Here is a 22698-nt window from a genome sequence, read left to right as displayed (position 1 = left end):
CAGGAATTGAATTGAATTAGCAGCTGTGAGGTTTGTTCTTGTTTATTTATGAACAAATATATGTACAATTCTTGCTTTTTCCAAAGAAATGTTTCCAGGCCTTTTCCTCTATATAGTAACAGTATTTTAAACAGTCTAATGCTCCATTATAATTTGTTTAGCACAATCAAAATATCATCATAGTATTTTTTACCTTTTTTTTTAATGGACCAGTATTTTTCCTCTGTCTTACAAAACAACATGTTTTGGTTATATGTTTTTCATTTTGTAGACTTATAATTTAGATTGACTATAATAAAATATTTCTGTAATCATAACCCAAGGCACAACCTATAGAAAACATAGGTACTGAATATAAATGTTTTCTTCCTCTTGAAGATATTCAATAAATTTTTAAATCAGCATAAAAGGTTAAAAGACTGATGCCTTCTCCTAAATTAGAAGAAAATATATGATAATGTAGTAACAGAGACCTGAAATTTTCTAATATAAGGAGCAAGAAAATTATTGCTAATTTGAAAGGTACCATCTCTGGGGTAAATATCCAGTGATTCTTCTACACAAACAACAGAATAGGAACAAGAATGGGAGTGAAAAGACTCTTTATTAAAGGAATGAAAGTCTCATTAACAGGCATCTCTTTCTTATGAATAAAAGAACTTTACACCCTTTCCTTTCTCTTTCCTGAACTGGACTGATTTCAGGAGTCACAGCACTGTTTTTATTGTGCTAGATTAAAATTTCTTGTGGCCTTGCTTAGTCTTCAGCTTATGTGAAGGCTTTGCTCACAACCAAGCCCCCCACTTTGCTTTAATACGTGCTGCAGCTGTGTTTATTTTTAGTTCTGTGGGCTGACCTTGACAGTGATGCTCCCAGCAGCTCTCTCAGGGTAGGATTTATCAGAGTGGCTGAGCAGCTCATGCTTCCACACATCTAGTCTCACTACAACTTCCTTGTCCTGGCTCTTTGTGGACCTTTGCCCAATGTAACCCACTGAACCAACAGGAAATTACCAAACTTTTTGAATAAGCCTTTTTTGTGCCATTTTAGTGAATTGCATCAGCTCAGGTAAAGGTCCCACAAATACCAAAGGCAGCCTAGTGAGTGGCACAAATTCTTGGCTGGATGAGGGAAAATCATGATGGAGCTGTGAACTTTTGGAAGCAGAGATCTATTGTGTGTCTTGCAAAACTGTTTCCCGACAAAAAAGATCCATTTTTCTTTTCTAAGCAGATTTTTACTGACTGAACTAGCTCATTGAAGACAACATGGTTGCTGGACCCACACAGGAAAAGTAGCAGCAGGAGCACATTCCAGGAGGTATGGAGGGAAACTCTCCGGTCAGCAAGTCCCTCCCAAGGAGCCACACTTGCAGGTTGTACACAAAGTGTGCAAAATATCTGGGGTTGTGAAGTGGAACATACTAAAATAACATCCCTGTTATTATGTTAACTGATGTTAATGTTCATTATGATACATATTGCCCCTTTTCAAACATGCAGATTGGAACTCTTGAGCTGGCATAAACTCTGTAATGCTTAAATTTATAAAATTATTGGCTGTCTTAGTGCTGCATGCTTCACAAATCCTCACAGCAGACAAAGAGGATTCCAACTGTATTCTAAAGGTTAATTTCAAGCAAATGAGGCAGTGGTCACATTAGTAATTCAACCCTCTGATTATCTGAGATCTCAGCTGGAAAGGAAAGCCTCAAGATGTGAGCAGATAACATAATCCCTAAAAGTAATTTAGCTGTTCCCCATCAGTGGTAAATTTTCCTGGAGGAGCCAGTGCTAACTTTGTCCCACTTTCAGATGCTGGCATTCGTGTGCACTCTCTACTCCTTCTTCAGCCCTCCAAACAAGCAGGCAGCTTGTTTGGAGGCAGCTGCCCCAGATCAATTTGCTCTGTGGCCAAGCCTCACCGTTCCTGTTAGCTGTGGCTCTGAGGCTCGGCATTCTCAGCTGGAATGCCACACACTGATGGGGTATGTAAAGCTCTGGAGTGTCCTCAATGAATCTGTGCAGGTTCAACAGGACCCTGTGTTTTTATTGAAGAAATACAAAACTATATAGTGAACAGTAGTGCCTCAAGGAATCAGGTACTTGGGAAGAAAAAATACATGAGGTTTTTTTTTCCCCTTCTCACTAAAACTTAAAATGAGAGCCAGCTTTTTCCATGAATGCAAAAGTGATTGAGTTTGATGTATGCCTAGAGTGATTGTTCCTAAAGAATGCTGGCTTGGCACTTTGCTCAGGAACATTCTGCCTGCTCCAAAGGGCTCCAGCCCTAAAAATCCCTTGGCAAACAGATCTGAATTTTGTGACCCTCTGCTGAGTATGTGCCCCCTCAGCTGCTGCCAAATACTTACTGCATGTATCCATAAGGATAGTTCAACATTTGTCCAGAGTTCAAACTAAGTTCAGCACGTTTTAGGGTTGTTCTTGTTTATTTATGAACAAATATATGCACAATGGCTTTATTCCATTTGTAACAATTTGGAGGTGGAGGAATGAACTGACCATAACCATAATACTTGTCAACATACTTGTAGTGTGTTCCAAGGGTAAAAATAGCTCGTGACAAATGTAAGGCATGGGAGCCTGAGCTCTTCTTGGAGTGACTGAGAGTCCTGTAGGGTTTGGGTGTCACTAGGAAAAGAACCTCCCCCATCTACTGTGGAGAGGAGAATCCTCAAGTTCAGCACACCTAAGCACCTCTGCAGTTGACAGAAATGTTGTAAAGAAAGAATATAGTGGATAAATGAATAAAGGAAAAAAAAACCCCAAAAACCAGAATTTGTCATTTTGATCCTGTTGACTTCAATTTTTGTCAGGTATGGGTTGGTTCAATAGAAGGTTTCTTGCTATGTAGCTGTATCTAAAACTCCTGACCAGCTGACTCTCACAGGCCTGGACTGCAGAAATCCCAGAGAAATGTAAAGATCTAACCCAAATCCAGACAAATAGGAATCCTGGTTGGAAAAAAACCTAAAATGTCAAAGAAGACAGGGTGTTTCCAAGCCCAGAAGAGCTACAGCACACCTTGCACTTGAATGCAACCTCTGGGCGTTGTGATGGTAACACATGTATGTAACAAGGCATGTGTTCCATCAGCATGTTGTGCCAAATTAGGTTCTTACACCCAGTGTGCAAGAGGCCAATCGACACTCAGAGTCAGGTACTTGATTTATTGACAGTTCTGCAAAGAATGGCATGCTGGGTGGCAAATCCACTATCAAAAGATTTCACTTCTTACACATTTTAGCAAAGGCATGATTGTTCCTTGGCTACAAGTTCCATAGTTCTCCTACTACTTAGTGTTCTATTTTTTTATTGGTTAACTGAGTCCCTCTCTTCTTGTGCTAATTAGTACACATACTCAGTCTTTCCCTTCTTTTGAGTCAGGGGGCCACGAGTTGGTGGTTACAATTTCCCTCTGCCAGAATTACATTTCACCCAGTTGGAGCTGATTTCAGCACAGTTGCTGAATTGGCTTTGTTAGTTTCTTCCTTATCGTGGGAGCTCTGCCAAATGTCTCTGTGGTCTGTAAATTCTGCATTCTTTTTACCCACTATCAGCAGGACATCCTTCTTCCCAAGCTTTTTTAACACCACCCTCTCCCCACCAGGTCTGAGATCACTGAAGCACACCAAGCCCAAAAGTTTAACAAGGCAATTCTTCCAACATGTAATTTATCTAATATTTTATGCTGGCTTTGGCTGGTGTGGAGTTAATTTTCTTCACAATGGCTGGCATGGGACTGTGTCGGATTTGTGCTGAACACAGGGTTGATAACGGAGAGATGTTTTTGTTATTGTTGGGCAGGGCTTACACGGAGCCAAGGTCTTTCCTGATTTTTGCACTGCCACGCTGGTGGGGAGGCTGGGGGTGCCTGGGAGGAGACACAGCCCGGACAGGTGACCCCAGCTGACCAAAGGGACATTCCAGACCATGGAACATCACGCTCGGTATATAAGGCAGGGGAGGAAGGAGGAAGGGGAGGACGTTTGCAGCGATGGCGTTTGTGCTCTTAAATCACTGCGAAGTGTGATGGAGCCCTGCTCTCCTAGGGAAGGCTGAGCACCCGCCTGCCCATGGGAAGCAGGGGATTCATTCCTTGCTTTGCTTGGGTGCGCGGCTTTTGCTTTCCCTATGGTACTTTACTTCAACCTGTAAGTTTCCTACCTTTACCCTTCCGATTGCCCCCGCGATCCCGCGGGTGAGGGAGGCAGCGAGCAGCCCCGGCAGCGCAGCCGGCAGGGGCTGCGGGCGGACCCCCGAAACTCCGCCGGCTGGCTGAGGGCCGCGCCAGGCACGCTGGGGCGGGGAGTTCCGGCTGGGCGCCGCCTGTAGGTCAGGCCGTGATTAGGAACTACACTTCCCACCGTGCCTCGCGGCGAAAAGAGGCTATAAAAGGGGGAACAGCGCAGGTGTCGCGCCGGAGGGCAGGTGCGGGCCGCTGGTTCGGCTCAGCTGAGGATCGGTGTTCCCGAGGCCTCATGAAGCCGCAAGAGCCGCCGGAGAGCGGCCCCGCCGCCGCGCTGGAGGCGCTGAAGCAGCGGGCGTGCGAGAGTGTGGATCTGAACGCTGCGCGTCTGGGCGCGCTGAGCCGCGACATCTGGAGCCGTCCCGAGCTGGCGTACGCGGAGCACCAGGCGCACGATGCCCTGACCCGCTTCTTCTCCGGCGGGGACCTGCCCGGCGCCGCCTGGGCCGTGCAGCCGCGCTACAAGCTGGGCACCGCTTTCCGCGCCGACTGGGGCACGGCGGCCCCGCAGGACCCGCTCCGCCTCGCCTTCCTCTGCGAGTACGACGCGCTGCCCGGGCTGGGGCACGCCTGCGGCCACAACCTCATCGCCGAGGTGGGAGCCGCCGCCGCGCTGGCGCTCAAGGCCGCCCTGGAGAGCCTGGCGGAGCCCGTGGCCGTGCAGGTGCGAGCCCTCCCGGGGGAGCGGTGGTGGGCGCTCCCTGACAGCCCCTGACTCTCTCCGTGCGTTTGTGCTGCAGATCACGGTGCTGGGGACCCCCGCGGAAGAGCAAGGAGGAGGCAAAATAGACCTCATCAAGGCTGGAGCGTTCGATGGCCTGGATGTGGTTTTCATGGCGCACCCGTCGCAAGAAAACGCTGCTTACCTGCCCGACGTGGCCGAGCATGAGTGAGTGGGTGGGTTCAGGTGGAAAGAGATGGTTTGTTATTAGCTTTTTGTCCCCTTCCTGAGAAGGGGACCTGCTTTAGCAGTGGCTGAACCCGGAGCCTTGCAGGTGCCCATCAGACAAAAGTGTTTGCTCTCATCTAAGGAGCCAGGTTAGTGTTAGGGAATGGCACCCGGAGCCATTCTTTTAAAGAGCTGTGTTCAGCCTAAATTTGAGCTCAGTGCTCAAATCCCTGACTGATCTCAGATAATCTTCCATGTATCCCAAAAATTCATCTTTTGTTGTGATGTTTCTAGGCGTTTCTTTTAAGCATTCTTGTGATGATGCCGTCTGTTGAAGCAGAATTTAAAGATACAACTGCAGGGTCTCAAGGGTCATTGTTTTATGCTTTCCTGGATGCCAGTCATGTGGTCCTCTATGGATTTTTAATCAGTTTGGAAGGTGTTTCAGGTTTGCCTTCCTCCTTTTGAAAATGACTGGCCAGCTAAGCCTGACTGAAGTTTGGATCTGTAGTAACTTCCACACTAAATTTAGTTAGAGCCATGTTGTGTGTATTAACTCTCACATCAACTTTTTGGTTTTGATCCATAGTAGTACCTGTCTTTCCTTCATGTTTGCCCCCGGTGTAGGGATGAACAACAGTCCTACCCTCACACAGCTGCCTTTTCTGTCAGCCACATAACTCTGAAAATTACACCTTGTCTTCTTCTGACTGGCCCTGATGTTCAGAGACAGCACTGGCTCACTTGTGCTTTGAGTCACTTGACTGGCCTTAAAGTACACATTGCTGGATGTGCATCCCCAAAATTGTACACTCTACGCAAGGTACATTGCCTTAGATCTTACTCAGCTGCTGCAGGGACCATAGTGTTTCCTTAAAATTTTGGAGACAGGTGGCATGTTTGTGACTTCCTCTTCAGTCATTTTCAAGCAATCAACTCCTAGGCAAATGCTTGGTCTTTAAGTACATGATTTTTAAAAAGTGCTTTGGAGCTTCATTCTTTTCTTGCTCTGCCAGTCTGCAAGGCCGTGCTGTTCTTCCTTTGGTGTTGTAAATGTCTGTTTCCACAGTGTCCCAGCAGTAGTCTGCCAGCAGGTTTTTTTCCTATGTTTTATGTTACATTCTTCTATTATGTGATTCCTGATCCCAGAGGGTCTTACCTTGCAGAGACTCCACTAGTAAACTCCCTCCAGTGCAAAAGCTTTTACAAGTATTACATTTGACTGTTTCAGACTAAATTCTGAATTATTTAAATAAGTAATTTTCCAGTCATTTATGACTTGTACTGGGAACTGTTTTCAGATTGGTTGTGCTATTGTCTAGCTCTGATATGCTTGATTTTACTGACCATTTTGCTTTTACCAGGGTTGTTTCCAGTGGATAATTTGCTTTGGTAAATGCCAAGTTACATGGTAAAACAGACAGGGTTAGTTTTCATCACCTGGCCAGTTCTCTGCTTCTTTCCTTCCTCGTGTTTCTAAAGAGTCTTAACTGGTTGTTGTACCCTCCTTCAAGACTTAGCCCAACTTGCCTTTGCTTTACCTTAAGACTATATTATAATCTTCAAGATGTAGTTTTCAATGATAATTTTGTCTTTCTACTTGCAATAACCTTTTGAGTTTGATACAGTAAGATTAGGAAGTCTCTCTTCAGAGGTCAGGGTCTACAATAGGATGCAAGTCCTAGATAGCCTTTAAACTTTTGAACACGGACGAGGCATGGAATTGGAAGTGCTGAGTGAAACAATTTATTACCTCCAAAAGCTTGAAATACTGAGTTTGTCATATTTTATGTAATTATGAGGTTTCAAAGGTAGAAAGACAGCTTTTCTAATTTTAATTGGTCTTTGGTTGTTTGTAGGGAGTTTAAGGACTGGTGATTACTAAGTTGCTAGTATTTCTGTGTCTGCAATTCTGAAAACTGGCTTGTGCCTGAAATAAGATTAACATATTGGGATAACTGGTGGATACATGCCAAAGTTTGCTGATTGTTACTCAATTACCCTTCACTTAATCAGCCTATTTATTATTGGACAAACAGGATCCACATTCTTCTGCTGGTATTCTTAAACTGGCTTAGGGTGTTATTATTCTGCAAAATCTGTTGGGTTTTTCTGAGTGTCTGTGACATTTGTGTAGCAAAAGAAGTACAAGTAAAGGAATGCTGAAAGAACTTTTTTTAATAAGAAACACATGTTCCTTCTCGAAGAGAATACTGCAGCATGACTTTTTTGCTGTACTTTGCCTTGTTTCTATTTTTTTGAGAATGTCCAGGGATCTTTGTGAGTTGATTTGAGGGGTTGCAGTCTAATACTTTGGATATTAATGGACAAGATTCTTACATTTCTTAATGATAATAAATGTTGAATAAAACTCCTAGTCTAAAGAATGGGTTCTGTGATTATCTTGGAAGATCAGTGGGGATAGAAGAAGGCAAGCCTAATTTGGATTGCAGGAGTAGTAAGAGATGTTTCCTGTTGCAACAGTACACTGCATTGTGTCCCTCTTTTCCTTCCAGAATTTAAGTGCTGGTGTTAACTTGCAGCTGTGGCATGGTTCTGAGCACAAGGGGTCACTTCAGGATAACTGGTTGAGTTGGCATTTGTGCAAGACAGAGGGACAAGCAAGTTAGGCTGGTGATGGCTGGATAAGAGACAGATTGTGTGTCTTGGGGTGGGAGGAACACTTGAAGATTGAGTTTTTTCTATAAAGGAGTGGATATGGAGTACAGATTGTTTTGTGTGTTTTATAAATAGTGAGACCTTAAATGAGATGTCAGTATTTAATGTTTTCCTCTTTTGTAAACAGTTCTCCTAAACAGTCTAAAATACTAAGTTATTTTGTAAGGCTAATATTAGCATTAATTTTTACTGGATATGTTAAGGTGCAATATTTTATGACTTCTGTGAAGTTGAGGGTTGCCTTTGCATTAGATTTCCTCCTTGTTGCAAGCCTTTCTACCACTTTTTAGAAGGGTGCAAGAGAACATCCTTGCTGTAGCATAATAATGTGTATTTTACAATAGGCTGTGCTTTTCCATACTCATAAAACTTCACTTTTGCTATTTAGACAGGGGTTATATGTGGTCTTACGTGCTTTTGCTATCTTACGTGCTGTACACAGTTTATTTGACAAGAATTAGGACACTCAACTTCCAATTTTGAATCAGAGAAAAGGGTTTGTTATCCTCTGAGAAAAGTGTTTTTAACTTTAAGTCTCAGAAGTCAGGCAGTATAAAAAAAGCAGTGGAGAAATTTTATTAACATGTGAAATGTGTACTCTTCAGGAAAAGGCTATATAATGATGTTACCAGTAACCCCCTTGCCTGACTGGCTCTTGGTATCATTCCATTTTGCTGGTTTCCTAGAAGTCTTTCACTGTTTTTTTTGCACTCAAAGATAGTTTATCTATGCAACAGTCTAGTGCCAGGTAAATTGTTTGGTGTTATGCTGACCAAAATTTAAATAACTTATATTTGTGGGGAAAAAAAGGACGTTTTTCATTTCAAAGATTTTTTTTTTTTTCAGTGAATGAGAAACAAATAAGCAATGCTTTTTATTTCCTAGTGTGACTGTGAAATACTATGGAAAAGCTTCTCATGCTGCTGCTTATCCTTGGGAAGGAGTTAATGCATTAGATGCTGCTGTTCTTGCCTACAACAATCTGTCTGTTTTAAGACAGCAGATGAAACCAACCTGGAGAGTTCATGGTGAGATCTTTCTTAAAACTAATATCCAGCAAGTTAGAGTTTAGGCTGCTGAAGTACTAACATAGAATATCACACATTCCAAAGTATGGTACTAAAGCACTAAATTAGTTTAGTCACTTCAAATATTATGAAACAGCACCATTTCATTTAAATGGTGTGTCTGCAATTTTTACAATCATGTCAGTGTCCAGAACTAACTGCTCAAAATAGTCTGAGAGGTCAGATTTGAAAGGGGACTCCAATGCCTAGGTAAAGGTTAGATCAATTTTAAGTCTTGAAGCTGCAGTTCAGAAAAAAAAGAAAGAAAAAAGCGCAAAGTTTATTTCGGTACATGGCCTTGAACTCCTTAATATGTGTGGATTTGCAAAGGTATAAGATGAAATACTTCCAAAAAGTGAAGTATTACTTACTGCATCACTTTTTGAGTAGACATTCCATTAATTAGATGGCATTTATTTTAAGGGTCTAGTGGTCTGGAATGAAATTTATTTGGTGACGTACAAAAAACAAGTGATGGCAGAAGATCATAGTCCTGGTTAGTAGCCCAATCAACTAGATGTTCCCAGTATTCTTATATTTAATATCATGTAGGTTTTGGATTAGAAAGGCCATTTTGCAGAAAGACGTGTTAACCATTAAGCTTGATTTGTCCTCCTTCACCATTGTGCATTTCTACGTGTACAGTGAGAAAGGCTCAAAAGGTGAGGTGAAGCTGCCCTATATCCTTATTGCACCCAGCACAACTTTTGTCAAGTTGAAATTAAGAAACTTTGCCAATTCTACAGGACTTCTGAATGTAGAGCTGTTTATTTGAAATATTTGTTATGAGCTAAAAATCCTTCCAGATGTTCTGAGCTGATCATTATGTTTCTTGGCTGCTTACGCTGTATATACTACAACTGTGCATTTCTGTCCAGGATATCTGGATGGAGTCCTAATCCTTTTGACTGTAGATGAAGCTATTTGCAATTCTGCTGTGCAGCATGCCCAAATGAATTTCAGACAGCAGGCACAGCCTCTCTATCCTATTTCTCTGTAGAAAACAAGGCATGTAATTAAGAGTTTTGGTGTCTGCAACCCATGTGTTGCAGGTTTAAGGCTGAAGATGCCTAAGTTTTCTGTTGAATCTAAGCCTGAACCCCTAAATACTACTTTCTTTGTAGTTTCTAAAGGTTACACGGGTAATGTTGGCAAAAAATCTAAGTACCTAAACTGTATGGCCTTCTAAGGTAATGCTTCCTGAACAGTAGCAAAACTGAAATTACTGCGTTGATACAACTGCTGCCATAAACCTGGTTTTTCAAAGTGGAAGTATTTAAATTACTTCTGGGAAAGGACAAGCAACCAGAGTGAGATTGAATTTTAGGAATGCTTTCTTTACAACATTGTGTAGAAGACCTCATGTTGTAGACTTTCTGTATGATCAGTGGCTGAATTACGTGATCTTAAAAATAGTAGTGTTACCCCACTTACAAAAACTGAAATAATTTCCATTGCCTAAAGTCTAGAATTTCTAACCAATGTTTCATGTACTGAAATATCGTTGTTGTGAGTTCATCTGAGATTTTGATACAATCTTTCTTCCCTGCTTATGAGTGCAGTATATGTTGCCCCCTCAAAAATGGGAATGTAGATTTTTTTTTTCCTGTTCAAGAAGTTGTATTAAACAGGTTGTAAAAAAAATTTTCCATCCAGAAGGGCAAATTGGGTGCTACAACAGTGTGCAGGCAGCCTACTTGTAATTCATGTCTGCTGTCCAGTCCATATTGCAGTTGTATTGAAATTTAACTGTAGACCTATTCAGACTCTCTCCAGTCCCACTTACAATTGTGCTGGACAAGACAAGTGAAAACGGTTTACTCATGAAGCTGCTTGTTCTGAGAAAGCTTCTGTGCGTATGTGTCATGCAAATTTGCATGAATACTTACTGCTTCCTTTCCTGTGATGTCTGTCCCTCTCATCTGAGCTGTTCCTCTTGTTATGGACAAATACTGATACTGGATTAATTCAACACTGTTTTTTATTTGGACTGTATTTGAGACTGGAGGCGAAGTTCATAATCTTAATGGGTTTTCTGCACCAAAAGAAATATTTTGTTGTCTGTTTACAACAAATTAGTGCTGTGTCTTCAGGCCTCAGTGATACACATCAGTAATTTCTGCAATATTTCTATTTAAGGTAGAAGTTTCTCAGGTTCTACAGAAAACAAATCTAATTCCACATAAAAGAAATTGAGGGTAGAAGGCCAGGGAAACACCCTGTTGGAAACAACTAGCTGTTCGTGCAGTTACATCTAATGTGAAACTGGGATTTGTGATGTGTTCTTGTCAAAATATCTAAATATTACTGTATTTTATGGAAATGCCTTTGATGCCATAATGGTAAAAGATGTAGTTGGTCACACATTCCCTCGAGGGAGCACTTTGAGCTCAAACTGCACTTGTGACTAAAGCTACATGTATTATACATTCCAATATTTCTGAAGAATTAAAATGAGCAATCTAAATTAACTTTCTATGCACTGCAATACATACATTTTCCAGGATTGCTGAGAAACTTGTTCAGATTTTCTTCAAGATCACAAAATAAGTTGGAAACATTCTAATTGAGGAAACATTTGAAAGTTGGAATCCAAGTTATCCCTTAGAGCAGTTTTTTTCCCTATTGGCAGACAGATTGCTTTATGACTCCAATGCATTGAATTTTAGGGAATTAATTAGAAATGCTAGTTTGGCTTGACTCTGGGATGTAAAACAGATGTCTAACCAAAGAATGCTGTGAAATTGTGCTGAAAGACATGGACATGTTCCGCATGTAATCTGACATGATGAAGAAACTTTGTCCACATACTGCATTTTTTACATTCTTTCTATTTCATGTTCAGCTGACGTTTTGTTGTTTTTGTTTATATATTTTTAGTTCTTGACTGGGGAATTTAATGACAGGGCTGAAGATCAAACAATTATATTTAATACTGAAAACACAACTTTTCCCTTTCTGCAGGTGTAATAAAAAATGGTGGTGTGAAACCTAACATCATTCCTTCTTACACTGAACTAGAGTTTTACTTGCGTGCTCCTTCAAGGAAAGAGCTTTCTGTTCTGACAGAGAAGGTTGAAAACTGCTTCAAATCTGCAGCAGTGGCCACAGGATGCAAGGTAAGAACATATTCATTGTCATGTGTTTCTGTTAGACAGACCAGAACAGGAAATCAGTGTTTACTTTATTTGTCTGCATAGTGTTTAACTGAAGTAAATCTAAATTACTGTTACACTTTTTGCTGTTCTGTTGCTTTGTGTCCTGAAAGAAAACTTCAGTTTATAAATAGAATGCCACAGAATCCTAGAGGAATATGTGTTGGGAGAGACCTCTGGAGGTCATCTGGTCTGATTCTCCATTCAGAGCAAGACAGACCAGTTAGAGCAGGTTGTTGAGTGCCATGTGAACTTTTGAATACTTCCAAGGATGAAATTCTACCACCTCTCTCAAAAAGTGCTCTACACACCTCGTGGTGAGCAAGGGTTTTCCTAATGTTTATGCTGCAATGACTTGAGCACTGACACAGGTTTCCTGCAGAGGTTGCTGTGTTTCCATCTTTGGAGATACTCAAAAGCTGCCTCAGTACGGCTCTGGGAAACCAGCTCTAGGTGACCCTGATTGAACAGGGGAACTGGACGAGATGACCTCCATAGGTACTTTTCCACATCAACCCTCTGGGATTCTGTTGTATCCAACAGGATTTCCTTTGCTGCTTCTTGTTGCATCACTTTGACATCTGAGAAGTCTGGTTCTGCCTTCCCTGTACCCTTCCCATCTGGTAACTCTAGACAGCAGTAAGATGCCCCACTAACCTTCTGTTCTGTGAAGGCTCAGCAGATCAGGTTCTTTCAGCCTGTCCTTGTACATTGTGTTCTCCACCTCATCATCTTGGTGGCCTTCCTCTGGCCTCGCTCCAGTCTTGATTTGAGGAGAAACCAAACGAGCACAGCACCTGCTGTGGTGTCACAAGGTTTGTCTCCATCAGTAATAAAAATACTAAAATATTAATGGCACCAGTCTCAGTTGCAGATGAGTGCTACACGTAACAGGCAGCAATATGGTATTTTGTGCTGCTGATTATAGAGCACTTGGAGCTTGCATGTCTTGTGTCATCTGAGCCAGTCATGTTGTCATGCAAAACTAGGCTTGGTCATGTACTATCTGCTCTTAAATGATTTCCAGCTTGTGTGGTGGATGTTCACAATCACCTTGTGATTCTTGAGCCTGGGCATGAGTTCTAGGAGGATTTATTTGCTCTGTAATCCCTCTGGAAACTTGAGGCTAGGATGGCCTGAGGAGTGTGTAGTTTTCAAGGACCTCTTTTTGGCCCTTCAAGAGGATGTGACCTTTAGGTGTTGTTCTGTGAGATGGAACATCCCTCTGTTTCAGTAACACTAAAAGAATAATGGCTCCCAGACTGCATTTCTGCTTCTCTTACTCTGCATTCTTGGGTGCATCCTGCCTGATCCCATGTACATTCAATTTCTTTAAGTGTCCTGTAATTTCTTTTTGTTTTGCTGTGGGTGATGCTTCTATCCTACAGATAGTGCTGCTAGGCTCAGAGACCTGGGAGGCTTGATGGCAAACCTCACCTGTAGAAACAAGCAAAACAGGTATTGGGTCTTCTGTCTGTTTTTTTCCCATATTCTTGGTCATTAGGTCCACTGCCCCATTAAACAGCAGGCTCATGTAGCAACTGAGTGATTTTTCAATTATCGTTCTCATTTGTTTTGCTTTTAGTAAATGGAAGTGTGTCTCATCTAGCTGGTTCAAACAATATGATTACCTTTTTTATGTTGCTAAGATAGATGGTTCTACTTGGCTCTGTTAATTACAAGCTTATGACTAATTCAGCTGTAAAAAGAATGTTTGTGATCATCAAAACAAATAGATATGGGGTATGTGAATGCCACTTTTATAGTCTCTTGAGACATTAGATGTTGTTTTCCTACCGTGTCCCCTTCACTATATCTAGAAAAGAGGTTCGGAAAGTGCACTTTATGCAGAATGAAAGTTAAGACCTCTTTTGAAATTTGACATTGATAGATTTTTTTTTTTCAATTTGTTTTCAAATTTCTTACCTGTATGAAGCCATATCATGAATGGGGCTGTAGTTATTGGAAACATTCTGAAAAAAGGTAACGTGCACTTTGATAAAAGCCTATGTTTACTTCTGTGTAGTTTAGTAGTACCTGCAGGCAAAATCATTAGACACTGTTACAGGAAATATTTGTTGCCTGTTTTTGGAGAAAATTTTGGAATCCTTTCTTCTGGAATTTGGCTTTCTAGTGCAAACTGAACAGAACATCAGCTGTGTTTTGATGGAGGGTAATATTTGGCAGAATGTTGTATTTTTGAAATAAACTTAGCGCTTATGTCTGTTTTGCCTTGGGCTTGAAGTCTGGATATGTAGGGGGTGTTTTTGGCCTTCAGATTGTTTACATTGAGCTGGCTTACACTGGAGAAAAACTTACAGTGATTTGGGGTTTTTGTCTAGGTGGAAATAAAAGGTGGTGAAAATGATTACTACAATGTGCTTCCAAATAAGAGCCTGCAGAAAATTTACAAGGAGAATGGAAAGAAGCTTGGAATAGATTTTATATCAGAAGATGCTATCTTGAATGGTTTGTCAGGTAACTCCAGCTGCATTTTTCATTGTATCTTAAGCTTAGGTTGATCAAGCTTCAAGTGTATAAAATAACAAATTAGAGCTAAGTTAAACACAGAAGAAAAAGCCAAATTACAAACCGTAGAAGGTTTATATCTCTGGCCTGTGTTTCTGTATTTGTTGTAGAAGCTAAGAACAGGCAAGAAAAGCAGTAAACACCTTCTTATAATAGTTCTGAAAATATTCAAAGTAATAAGCAATTTGGTTGGGGGAAGGGATGGAAAGCTAAGAGCTGTCTTTCTGAGAACACGAGGATGTGTAATGAATTGTCTCTCATTCTGTGGCTTTAAAATACAGAATCCTGGTCTGCTATAAATGGGGATGAGACTTTGTTTTTAGGAATCTTGTTTAATAATATTTTCCAAGCTTACATATAAACAAATATACTAGAATCTAGCAATTATTTTAGAGGGAGTTTTTGGAGAGGTTTATAACTTGAAGTTTAAGTATCTCACTAACTCTAATTTAATCTTCTCATTAACAAGTAATTACATGCCCCTAATTTTAGTTCATGAGTTCAACAAATTAATTTTCCAAAGGGTGCTCTTCAAGTAGGTGTTCACTTTTGGGTCTTGACTATGTCTTAAACAATTTAACTTTTTTAGTCTCTGAGCTGTAACAGCAATGGGAATTCTTGAATGCTTAAGTGGGTTTCTTGTTATCCTTAACACTTTCTTTTTCAGAGTCTTCCTACAGGAGCTCTGTTCAAGTCTCAACTGCTGCTCATACTTTGAGCCTTCACTACTGATTTTAACTGTATTTATGAACATTTTTACTCCATTCATGCTAAAGGTTTTTCTCTTAGAAGGAAGATACTGTTCTCAGTAAAAAGTTATTTTAATTGATTTGATTGTGGTACTTGTCATCTCCTTATTAAATGCAGATTATCTTTGGAGTTTGGACAGATTTGGTGTTTAGGAGTAGCTCTCCAAATTTCTTTTTGTGGGTAGGGGAGACATTGTATCTAATGAAATTCTTGGTATTTAATGGTGATGGGATTTTTCTGTTTCTTACTTCCCTTTCAAATTAAACAGTGGTTCATTGTCTTGTGTTTAAAAACAAATTATAACTTAAGACAGATTTCTTCCTACTTTCTTCAGTGTAATACAAATAAGATTTACTGCTTTGCTTGTTTAGCCAAAGAAGGAGGCTGAGGAACCTTAAAATGTTCACTGTAGTGCACCTTTCTGGAACTCTGCTAGTTGGTTCCTTCAAACCATTGATGATCATGTATATCAGTGATTTTGCTTTTGTTCAGAGGTCTTGAAGTGAACTTTTCACAGACACTCAGCTGCAATAGGGCTTTCATATGTAAGTTATATGATATGCTCAATGTTAACCATTAACTTGCTTAAACCAAAACTCCCTGTATGGCTGTCCTGTCCTTGAATTGCGTGTCAAATGTCAAAATGTGCTTCAGCAATTGCTTTTTTATCTCACACTGTAGTAGGGTTTGCTGAATTTCTTTCAGAAGGTTTTCAAATTCACAGCTTCTCCTCTGAATTTTTGCAGTGGGAATTCAGGAGAGATAACAAAGCACAGTCTCCAGAGCCATAGGAGTGAAACTTTGTATGCTACCCTTTTCTGGGGGTGGGTTTTGTATTTTGTGTCATCTTTTTCAAGACCTCTATTTCTGTTTAGTTTTCATGTGGTTTTCAATGTTTTCTTTTAGGATGTCAGTTTCTTCTGTTGAAAGGGGAGGAAGATAGCTCAGTTGCTTCTCCATGTCTGTGCAGCAGAACAGTCGTTCAGAGCTGAGCGCACTCGCTGCCACCTCTGCATGGGCATTAGTGTGGCTCTGCTCCCAGGTATCACCCTAGGCAGATAAGCGTCACCAGGGCTTCCCTGAGCACCTCAGATCGCAGGCTCTGCTTGCTGGGCACACAGCCAGGGGGTGTGACATCATGTGAGACTGAGCTAGCTTGGACCAGGTGCCAGGACCTGTTTCTCCTCCTACTGTTCGCAGGACTTTACTACAGGAAATTTATCCATAACCTCCTAAAGCAGATGGCTTAGTTACACATGGCTTAGTTGAGGCACCCACACCTATGATAACTTAATCTAGTCAAAATGTAGTATTCATGGTGTTCATTGGCTTCCTGTGTGCAAAACTGATAAAGAAGGTCTTAAGAAGGTCTAGTATATTTGAGAATTCCACTTTTGAACCTTGGGACTGTATATAATTATTTCCTGGAATCTTCTGTGTTTTCCCCTCTGTTCGTGTTTATGGTAATACTGACTCTATTAAATATGCAGTGACTTGAAGAGGCTTCAGGATATATTTTTGAGAGGCTGGAACTCCAGTATCTCTCTGTTGAAGGTAGCACTGGATTATGTACATTGCATTGGTAACTGCAATTACTTATGCTTCCAGAAAGAATCCCAATCGATACGTGTCTAGCAAGCACACAATTTCAGGCGTTTTTATGGAAATTACTAGAACACCTGATGTTCTAAACATACCTCTATGTTATTCCCATAAAGGGTGTAACATTTTGTCTGATAGAGGGGAAGATTTAGCTGTTAGATTTTTATTAAAAGCTGCCTGGATTTTGCCTCTCCATGTTGCTAGTAAATACCCAATTTAAATGTCTTCTACTCAGCAAAAATAACATGTCGTGTAGCACATTGAATATGGATATCAATTTAGGATGAATGACATGACTGAGAGCTATGATGCAGTGGAATTTCTAATGTTTCATTTGCTAAGTGGAAGTAGGGAAAAGTGCAGCATAGTCTTTGCAGCAGTTTGTATTGGGACTTAGTAAGGCAGGTCTGGAACCCTTGGTTTAGTCTGGAGTGTGCAGAACTTCTGGTTTGTCTGTCCAGATTGACCAAAGAGGGAATCAGTAGTGCAGACTACTGGAAATTAAAATGACTTATTGCTGTGCCAAGAGTTGGATTTTCTTCAAATGCATCCTGAATTTATGGGAAGAGATGCTTTTGAACAAGCTTTGCTGTTTCCCTTATCTGTAAGCAAACTCTTGTCCTCATAATGTAGGCTCTGTGGACTCACTTTCAATAACCATAGGCTTCCAAGTAAAGTCTGTGTTTTTCCATTGTTTAATTACTAAATCTTAAGGCACTAGCAATATTTTCTTTTCATAAAGTATCACAAATATAGAGACTACTCAATGTGTTAAATTTCATACGCCATTGCTAAAGAAACAAATTCTTCCATCTCTGGCCCCAAAAAAGTTAATTGGGATCTTAGTGGGTCATCCCTATTTTTCCCTGATAAAAAACAATGGTTCTTCTGGTACCTGGATTTCACAATAAGTGGTACATTGATTTCTCCAGCTTTGAAATGTCATTTTAACAAATGAGTGGGTTGCTTGTTTGGGGAAAAAAAATAAAACAAGAATAAAACCAAAACCACTTGGGATGTAATTGTAGACTCTTGGATGATTTACTGTGAAGAATCTTCTACTTTGGGATGATACCATTCAGTAGATAAGGCTGTGAGATAGGTGCTAGATAACATCCTGAAAGTGATAGGCATGAAAGAATCATCATTGAAATCTGCAACATTGTTATCGGGTGTTTGTCTACAAAGCCCTAGAATTTTATCTGGAGTTTAGTTCTGATTTTATTTCAAGGGTGCTTGTGCTGTTGAGATTTCCATAACTGAGAATAATCAAAACACATGGGCTAAAAACAGTTACCCTCGATCTGGTTTTGTTTAAAGATAAATAGTTTCTACTTTAGTCTCCTACAGAATGCTGACTATTTGCATATTGGTGAGAAGCAGGAATTGTTTGGCCTAGTTCTGAAATTGTGACGGTGGTCACAGGGGTTTTCAGGATGAGGGAAGAGACGTAGATCTGACTCCATATTTCAGAAGGCTTGATTTATTATTTTATGATATATATTACATTAGAACTATACTAAAGAATAGAAGGAAAAGTTTCATCTCAGAAGGCTAGCTAAGCTAAAAATAGAACAGAATGGAATGAATGATAACAAAGGCAGCTGGCTCAGACAGAGAGAGAGAGCCAGCTCTGCCATGACTGGTCACTAAATCCAAACATCCACACGAGACCAATCCCAGATGCACCTGTTGCATTCCACAGCAGCAGATAACCACTGTTTACATTTTGTTCCTGGAGCCTCTCAGGTTCTCAGGAAGAAAAAATCCTAAGAAAGGATTTTCTCATAAAAAGATGTCTGTGACAGGAAATAGCTGAAATGCCTGACACTCCCCAGGTTTGCAGCTTTCCTGTTTCTGAATTAACAGCTTACTGTCAGGAGATGCTTGATAAAAATGAGCAGTAAAAGGAATAAGAACATGCTGATACATCTTCCTTGCAGTCCAGTAACTGGTCATTGATCAGAAGTGCACTGGAGAGCAGCACCTGAACATGGCTAGTTAGGGAAAATCACCTTGGTGACAGGATATATTTGTATGGATAATGGCTCATTAGAAATGTTCTTATTTTAGTATTTGGGGCAAAGGATATTCCATTTTAGATATGGGTTGAAGAGAATGTCTATCATGCATTTTCTTACAGCATTCAAAACTGCCCAACACTTTTTTGTTAAGAAAATCTCTGTGCTGCTTCTAGGTTCCACGGACTTTGGAAATGTTACGTTTGTGGTCCCTGGGATTCATCCTTATTTTTATATTGGCTCTGATGCATTGAATCATACTGAGCAGTACACAGAAGCTGCAGGTGAGTGGAAGTGAAAACAATTAACATGATGTGACAGTGGTCACAGGGGTTTTCAGGATGAGGGAAGAGACGAAAATGTTGACTCCATGTTCAGAAGGCTTGATTTATTATTTTATGATATATATTAAGACTATACCAAAGAATAGAAGGAAAAGTTTCATCTCAGAAGGCTAGCTAAGCTAAGAATAGAACAGAATGGAATGAATGATAACAAAGGCAGCTGGCTCAGACAGAGAGAGCCAGCTCTGCCATGACTGGTCACTAAATCCAAACATCCACACGAGACCAATCCCAGATGCACCTGTTGCATTCCACAGCAGCAGATAACTAACCATTGTTTACATTTTGTTCCTGGAGCCTCTCAGCTTCTCAGGAAGAAAAAATCCTAAGAAAGGATTTTCATGAAAAGATGTCTGTGACAACATGAATTGTAGAGTTGCAGAAAAAGCTGACAAATGTAAAATTTCTTGGTTTGTGTTTGAGGTTATATGTATATGGGTAGGGTAACCACTCCTCATACTAAAAGATTAAAAAGAAATTAGAAGGATTATCTATAACAACATATTCGGAAGAATTTCTAAACATGAGTCATTTTTACTCCTAAAATACAGGAAATGTAGCAGTGCTAGCTTATAAAACCCCACATTTTCTGAAGAGCATAATGTGAACACTCAACTTTCCTGTTCTCAGTCTCAGTTGTTTATGTCAGTAGCAGAAAATTAATACTTGCAAAAGAAAAAAATGTTTTGAGGCATGGGAAAATAGGTTTACTTCATTTACTTCAAGTAGATTTTTTAAGAAAATGTTCTTGCAGCTGAAACTTGTAATTTTACTTTATAAAATGTCCCTTGTGCAGCAAGCAAGTGGTTTAATATTGGTAACCTAACCTGAAATTCCCCTTACATTTTATTCTGCAGGGTCACAGACTGCTCAGTTCTACGCCTTGCGCACAGCAAAGGCTTTGGCAATGACAGCACTGGATGTCATTTTCAAGCCAGGTCTGTTAGAAGAAGTCAGGGAGGACTTCAGAGAAGTGAAGCTGAAAGAAGAGGAACAAACAAATCCAGTAGAACCTAAAAAAGAATCTGGTGTTGGTGAAGGAGCATGTGCATCACACTAAACTTGATTAAAACATTCTCAGTAGCACTGACTTAATGGAGATGCTGTATTTAAATCCCAATAGGGGCTGGATAAATACATAGCTGAAGAAATTATGATTTTATTTGGACTTCAGGAGAAGTAAATAGTATAATTGCTTTCAAAAAATGTGAAATTTCATCTAGCTGTAATGTTTGTCTTCACTAGGGTGATGATTTTCATACAGAGATCTCAAATACGTTCTCTTTAATTTGCAGTGTTGAATAAATTATAGTGTTTAGATCCCTTGTCAGTGATTTTCTATGTAGTGCTATATTAATATAGAGGAAGTATGGTATTTTTCTGTTCTAAAATAAGCACTTTTCATTCAGTGATTATATGCTGAATCTGATCTGTGAAGCTTTTATGAAATTTCTGGTCACTTTTCTTGGGACAAGATGGAGACTTAAAAAATGAGCTGGTTTCACTGGAGAGAAGGGGCTATGTTTGGAAATATACTTGGTTTTGATAATAGTAGCTTCCAGCAATGAAGAGGACTGTTTGTATAGGAGTGCAATCTGTAAAGCTTGATTGTCCTCAAACATGTTGATTTTCCTCCTAGCAAATTTTGGAGGTGTTGTGGAGAAGTCATGGATCACAAAATTGGAAAGCAGCTAAATGTTTATTTGATTAAATCAACACATTTAAACTACTACAAGAAAAATTCTGCTCTGAGGCAATACAGGTGTCCACACAAGGTGTTGCATTAGCTTAACTGCTGATCTGAAGGAGGTGTACAAATTTATCTAAACCAGTGGAAATCTTTGTGACAAAGCTACAAGTGTGGTGCCATGAAGCAATAAATGGTTGTGTGCAAGTCCCTCTAGTAATCTCAGAGGAGCTTGCAGTGAGGACTGCTGGCTTTTTTAACCTGTTTGTTCCCGTGTCCTAAGCAGCAGATCTGTAAAGTCTTGCCAGTTGTCCTTTCTGTGTGTTGTATGGTTAGTCCATTTAATCTTTGTTATTTTGCTTCTGAAGGACATTGATACTGCAGTTTTATTTAGGTTTGTGTACCCAAACATGTTAGGATGTCTTTTGATTCACTGGTTAAAGGATTTTGTGAGTACACAAAAAAGAAGTCAGTGGACAGATGGAGTGAGAAAGCAACTTTCTGATTAATGTTTTCCTAAGCACAGGTACTACTGTAACCTTCAGCAAGGAAGGCAGGCAGGCTGTTGTGTTCCTCAGGAAGTCAGAATAACTGACTTTCAGAAATATATATATATATATATATTTTAAACAGTCTCTAAATGGTAAACTCTAAAATTCTGTTCAGCATTTATAGTTCATTTATTTCTATATTCACTTTAATTTTACACCAGTATCCTTGCTTTCATTAGCAAAGGGTTTTCATAGATGGATGCAAGAAACAGGTGAAGGTGGGACTTGAGCTATAGATGTGTCCAGGATAGTAAGTTAAATACTAAATCCATCTGAAATTTGTTCTAAGGTTTGTTAGAGGAACTTTGTCTTTAACTTTTAATTTACAGTCTGCCTTGCTCATTCTCAGACACAATTGTAATTCATTAAGATCTACTGGGTTAACAGGCTAGTGCATTGATTTCCTTAGCACATGTGGCTTTTTATTTCCTCCTGCAAGAACTGCTTAACTCCTTGCTTTGCTGTTTTTAAGATGGAGTGTTTGGATCCCACATAGATAGCACATGCTGTGTTATGTTTCCTACAAGCTGATGTGCATTAAAGCCTCCTCAGTTCTCTTTGTTCAGACTTCTTAGCTGCATCATATCCAAGATCAGTTAATTAAACTTCTCTGAACTAAAAGTATGTCTTCATTTTGTTGTAATCATTGCTGGAATAAAAATGGAGTTGAAGTACTGATTAAAGATGAGTTGATATTAATAAAGGAATTTAATTGTGATTGAATTTTCTTGTCCTTTGCTTAACATTGGAATGCTTGTCCTTTGCTTACTATTGGGATGATTTTGAGTAGCATGTTTGATTTTTTTCTTTTTCCCCCCTAGTTTGTTACCAATATATAAGATTGAGGATGGTTTAAGCTTTGCATTTTGGTCTGCATTTGTGAGGGTTAATGCTTTCCAAATGCCCCATATTTAATGTTAGTCTTTATTATCCTATGGCTGTTTTAACTGTTAAAACATGTTGGAATTGATAGAATAATGTGAGCTTGTGAAGTGTCTCTGTTAGGCTAAAGCTGGTGTAGCTCCAGTTTGAAGTGGGATTATCACCAACACTAGGTCAGGTGATCTTGGCTTCATTTTCCAAATCCCTGAATCCTCGTTCAGCCTCCTTTCTCAATTCCCCATGTGAGGTAGTTCTGGTTTGTCTCAGAATGTT

At 40.0% G+C, this 22698-nt stretch overlaps 1 protein-coding gene across 1 annotated transcript; it reads left to right on the top strand.

The window, feature by feature from the left end:
- Positions 1-4431: 4431 nt before the first annotated feature.
- PM20D2 (peptidase M20 domain containing 2) lies at positions 4432-22266 on the top strand. Its single transcript, XM_036380100.2, has 7 exons — positions 4432-4933; positions 5010-5158; positions 8723-8865; positions 11869-12023; positions 14402-14537; positions 19138-19245; positions 20163-22266. The coding sequence occupies exons 1-7, from the start codon at positions 4502-4504 to the stop codon at positions 20363-20365; spliced, it is 1326 nt and encodes a 441-aa protein (XP_036235993.1). The 5' UTR covers positions 4432-4501; the 3' UTR covers positions 20366-22266.
- Positions 22267-22698: the final 432 nt, after the last annotated feature.

The sequence above is a fragment of the Molothrus ater genome, chromosome 3, assembly GCF_012460135.2.
Source record: "Molothrus ater isolate BHLD 08-10-18 breed brown headed cowbird chromosome 3, BPBGC_Mater_1.1, whole genome shotgun sequence".
NCBI classification, from domain to species: Eukaryota; Metazoa; Chordata; class Aves; order Passeriformes; family Icteridae; genus Molothrus; species Molothrus ater.
This window is presented reverse-complemented; position numbering and strand designations above follow the sequence as displayed.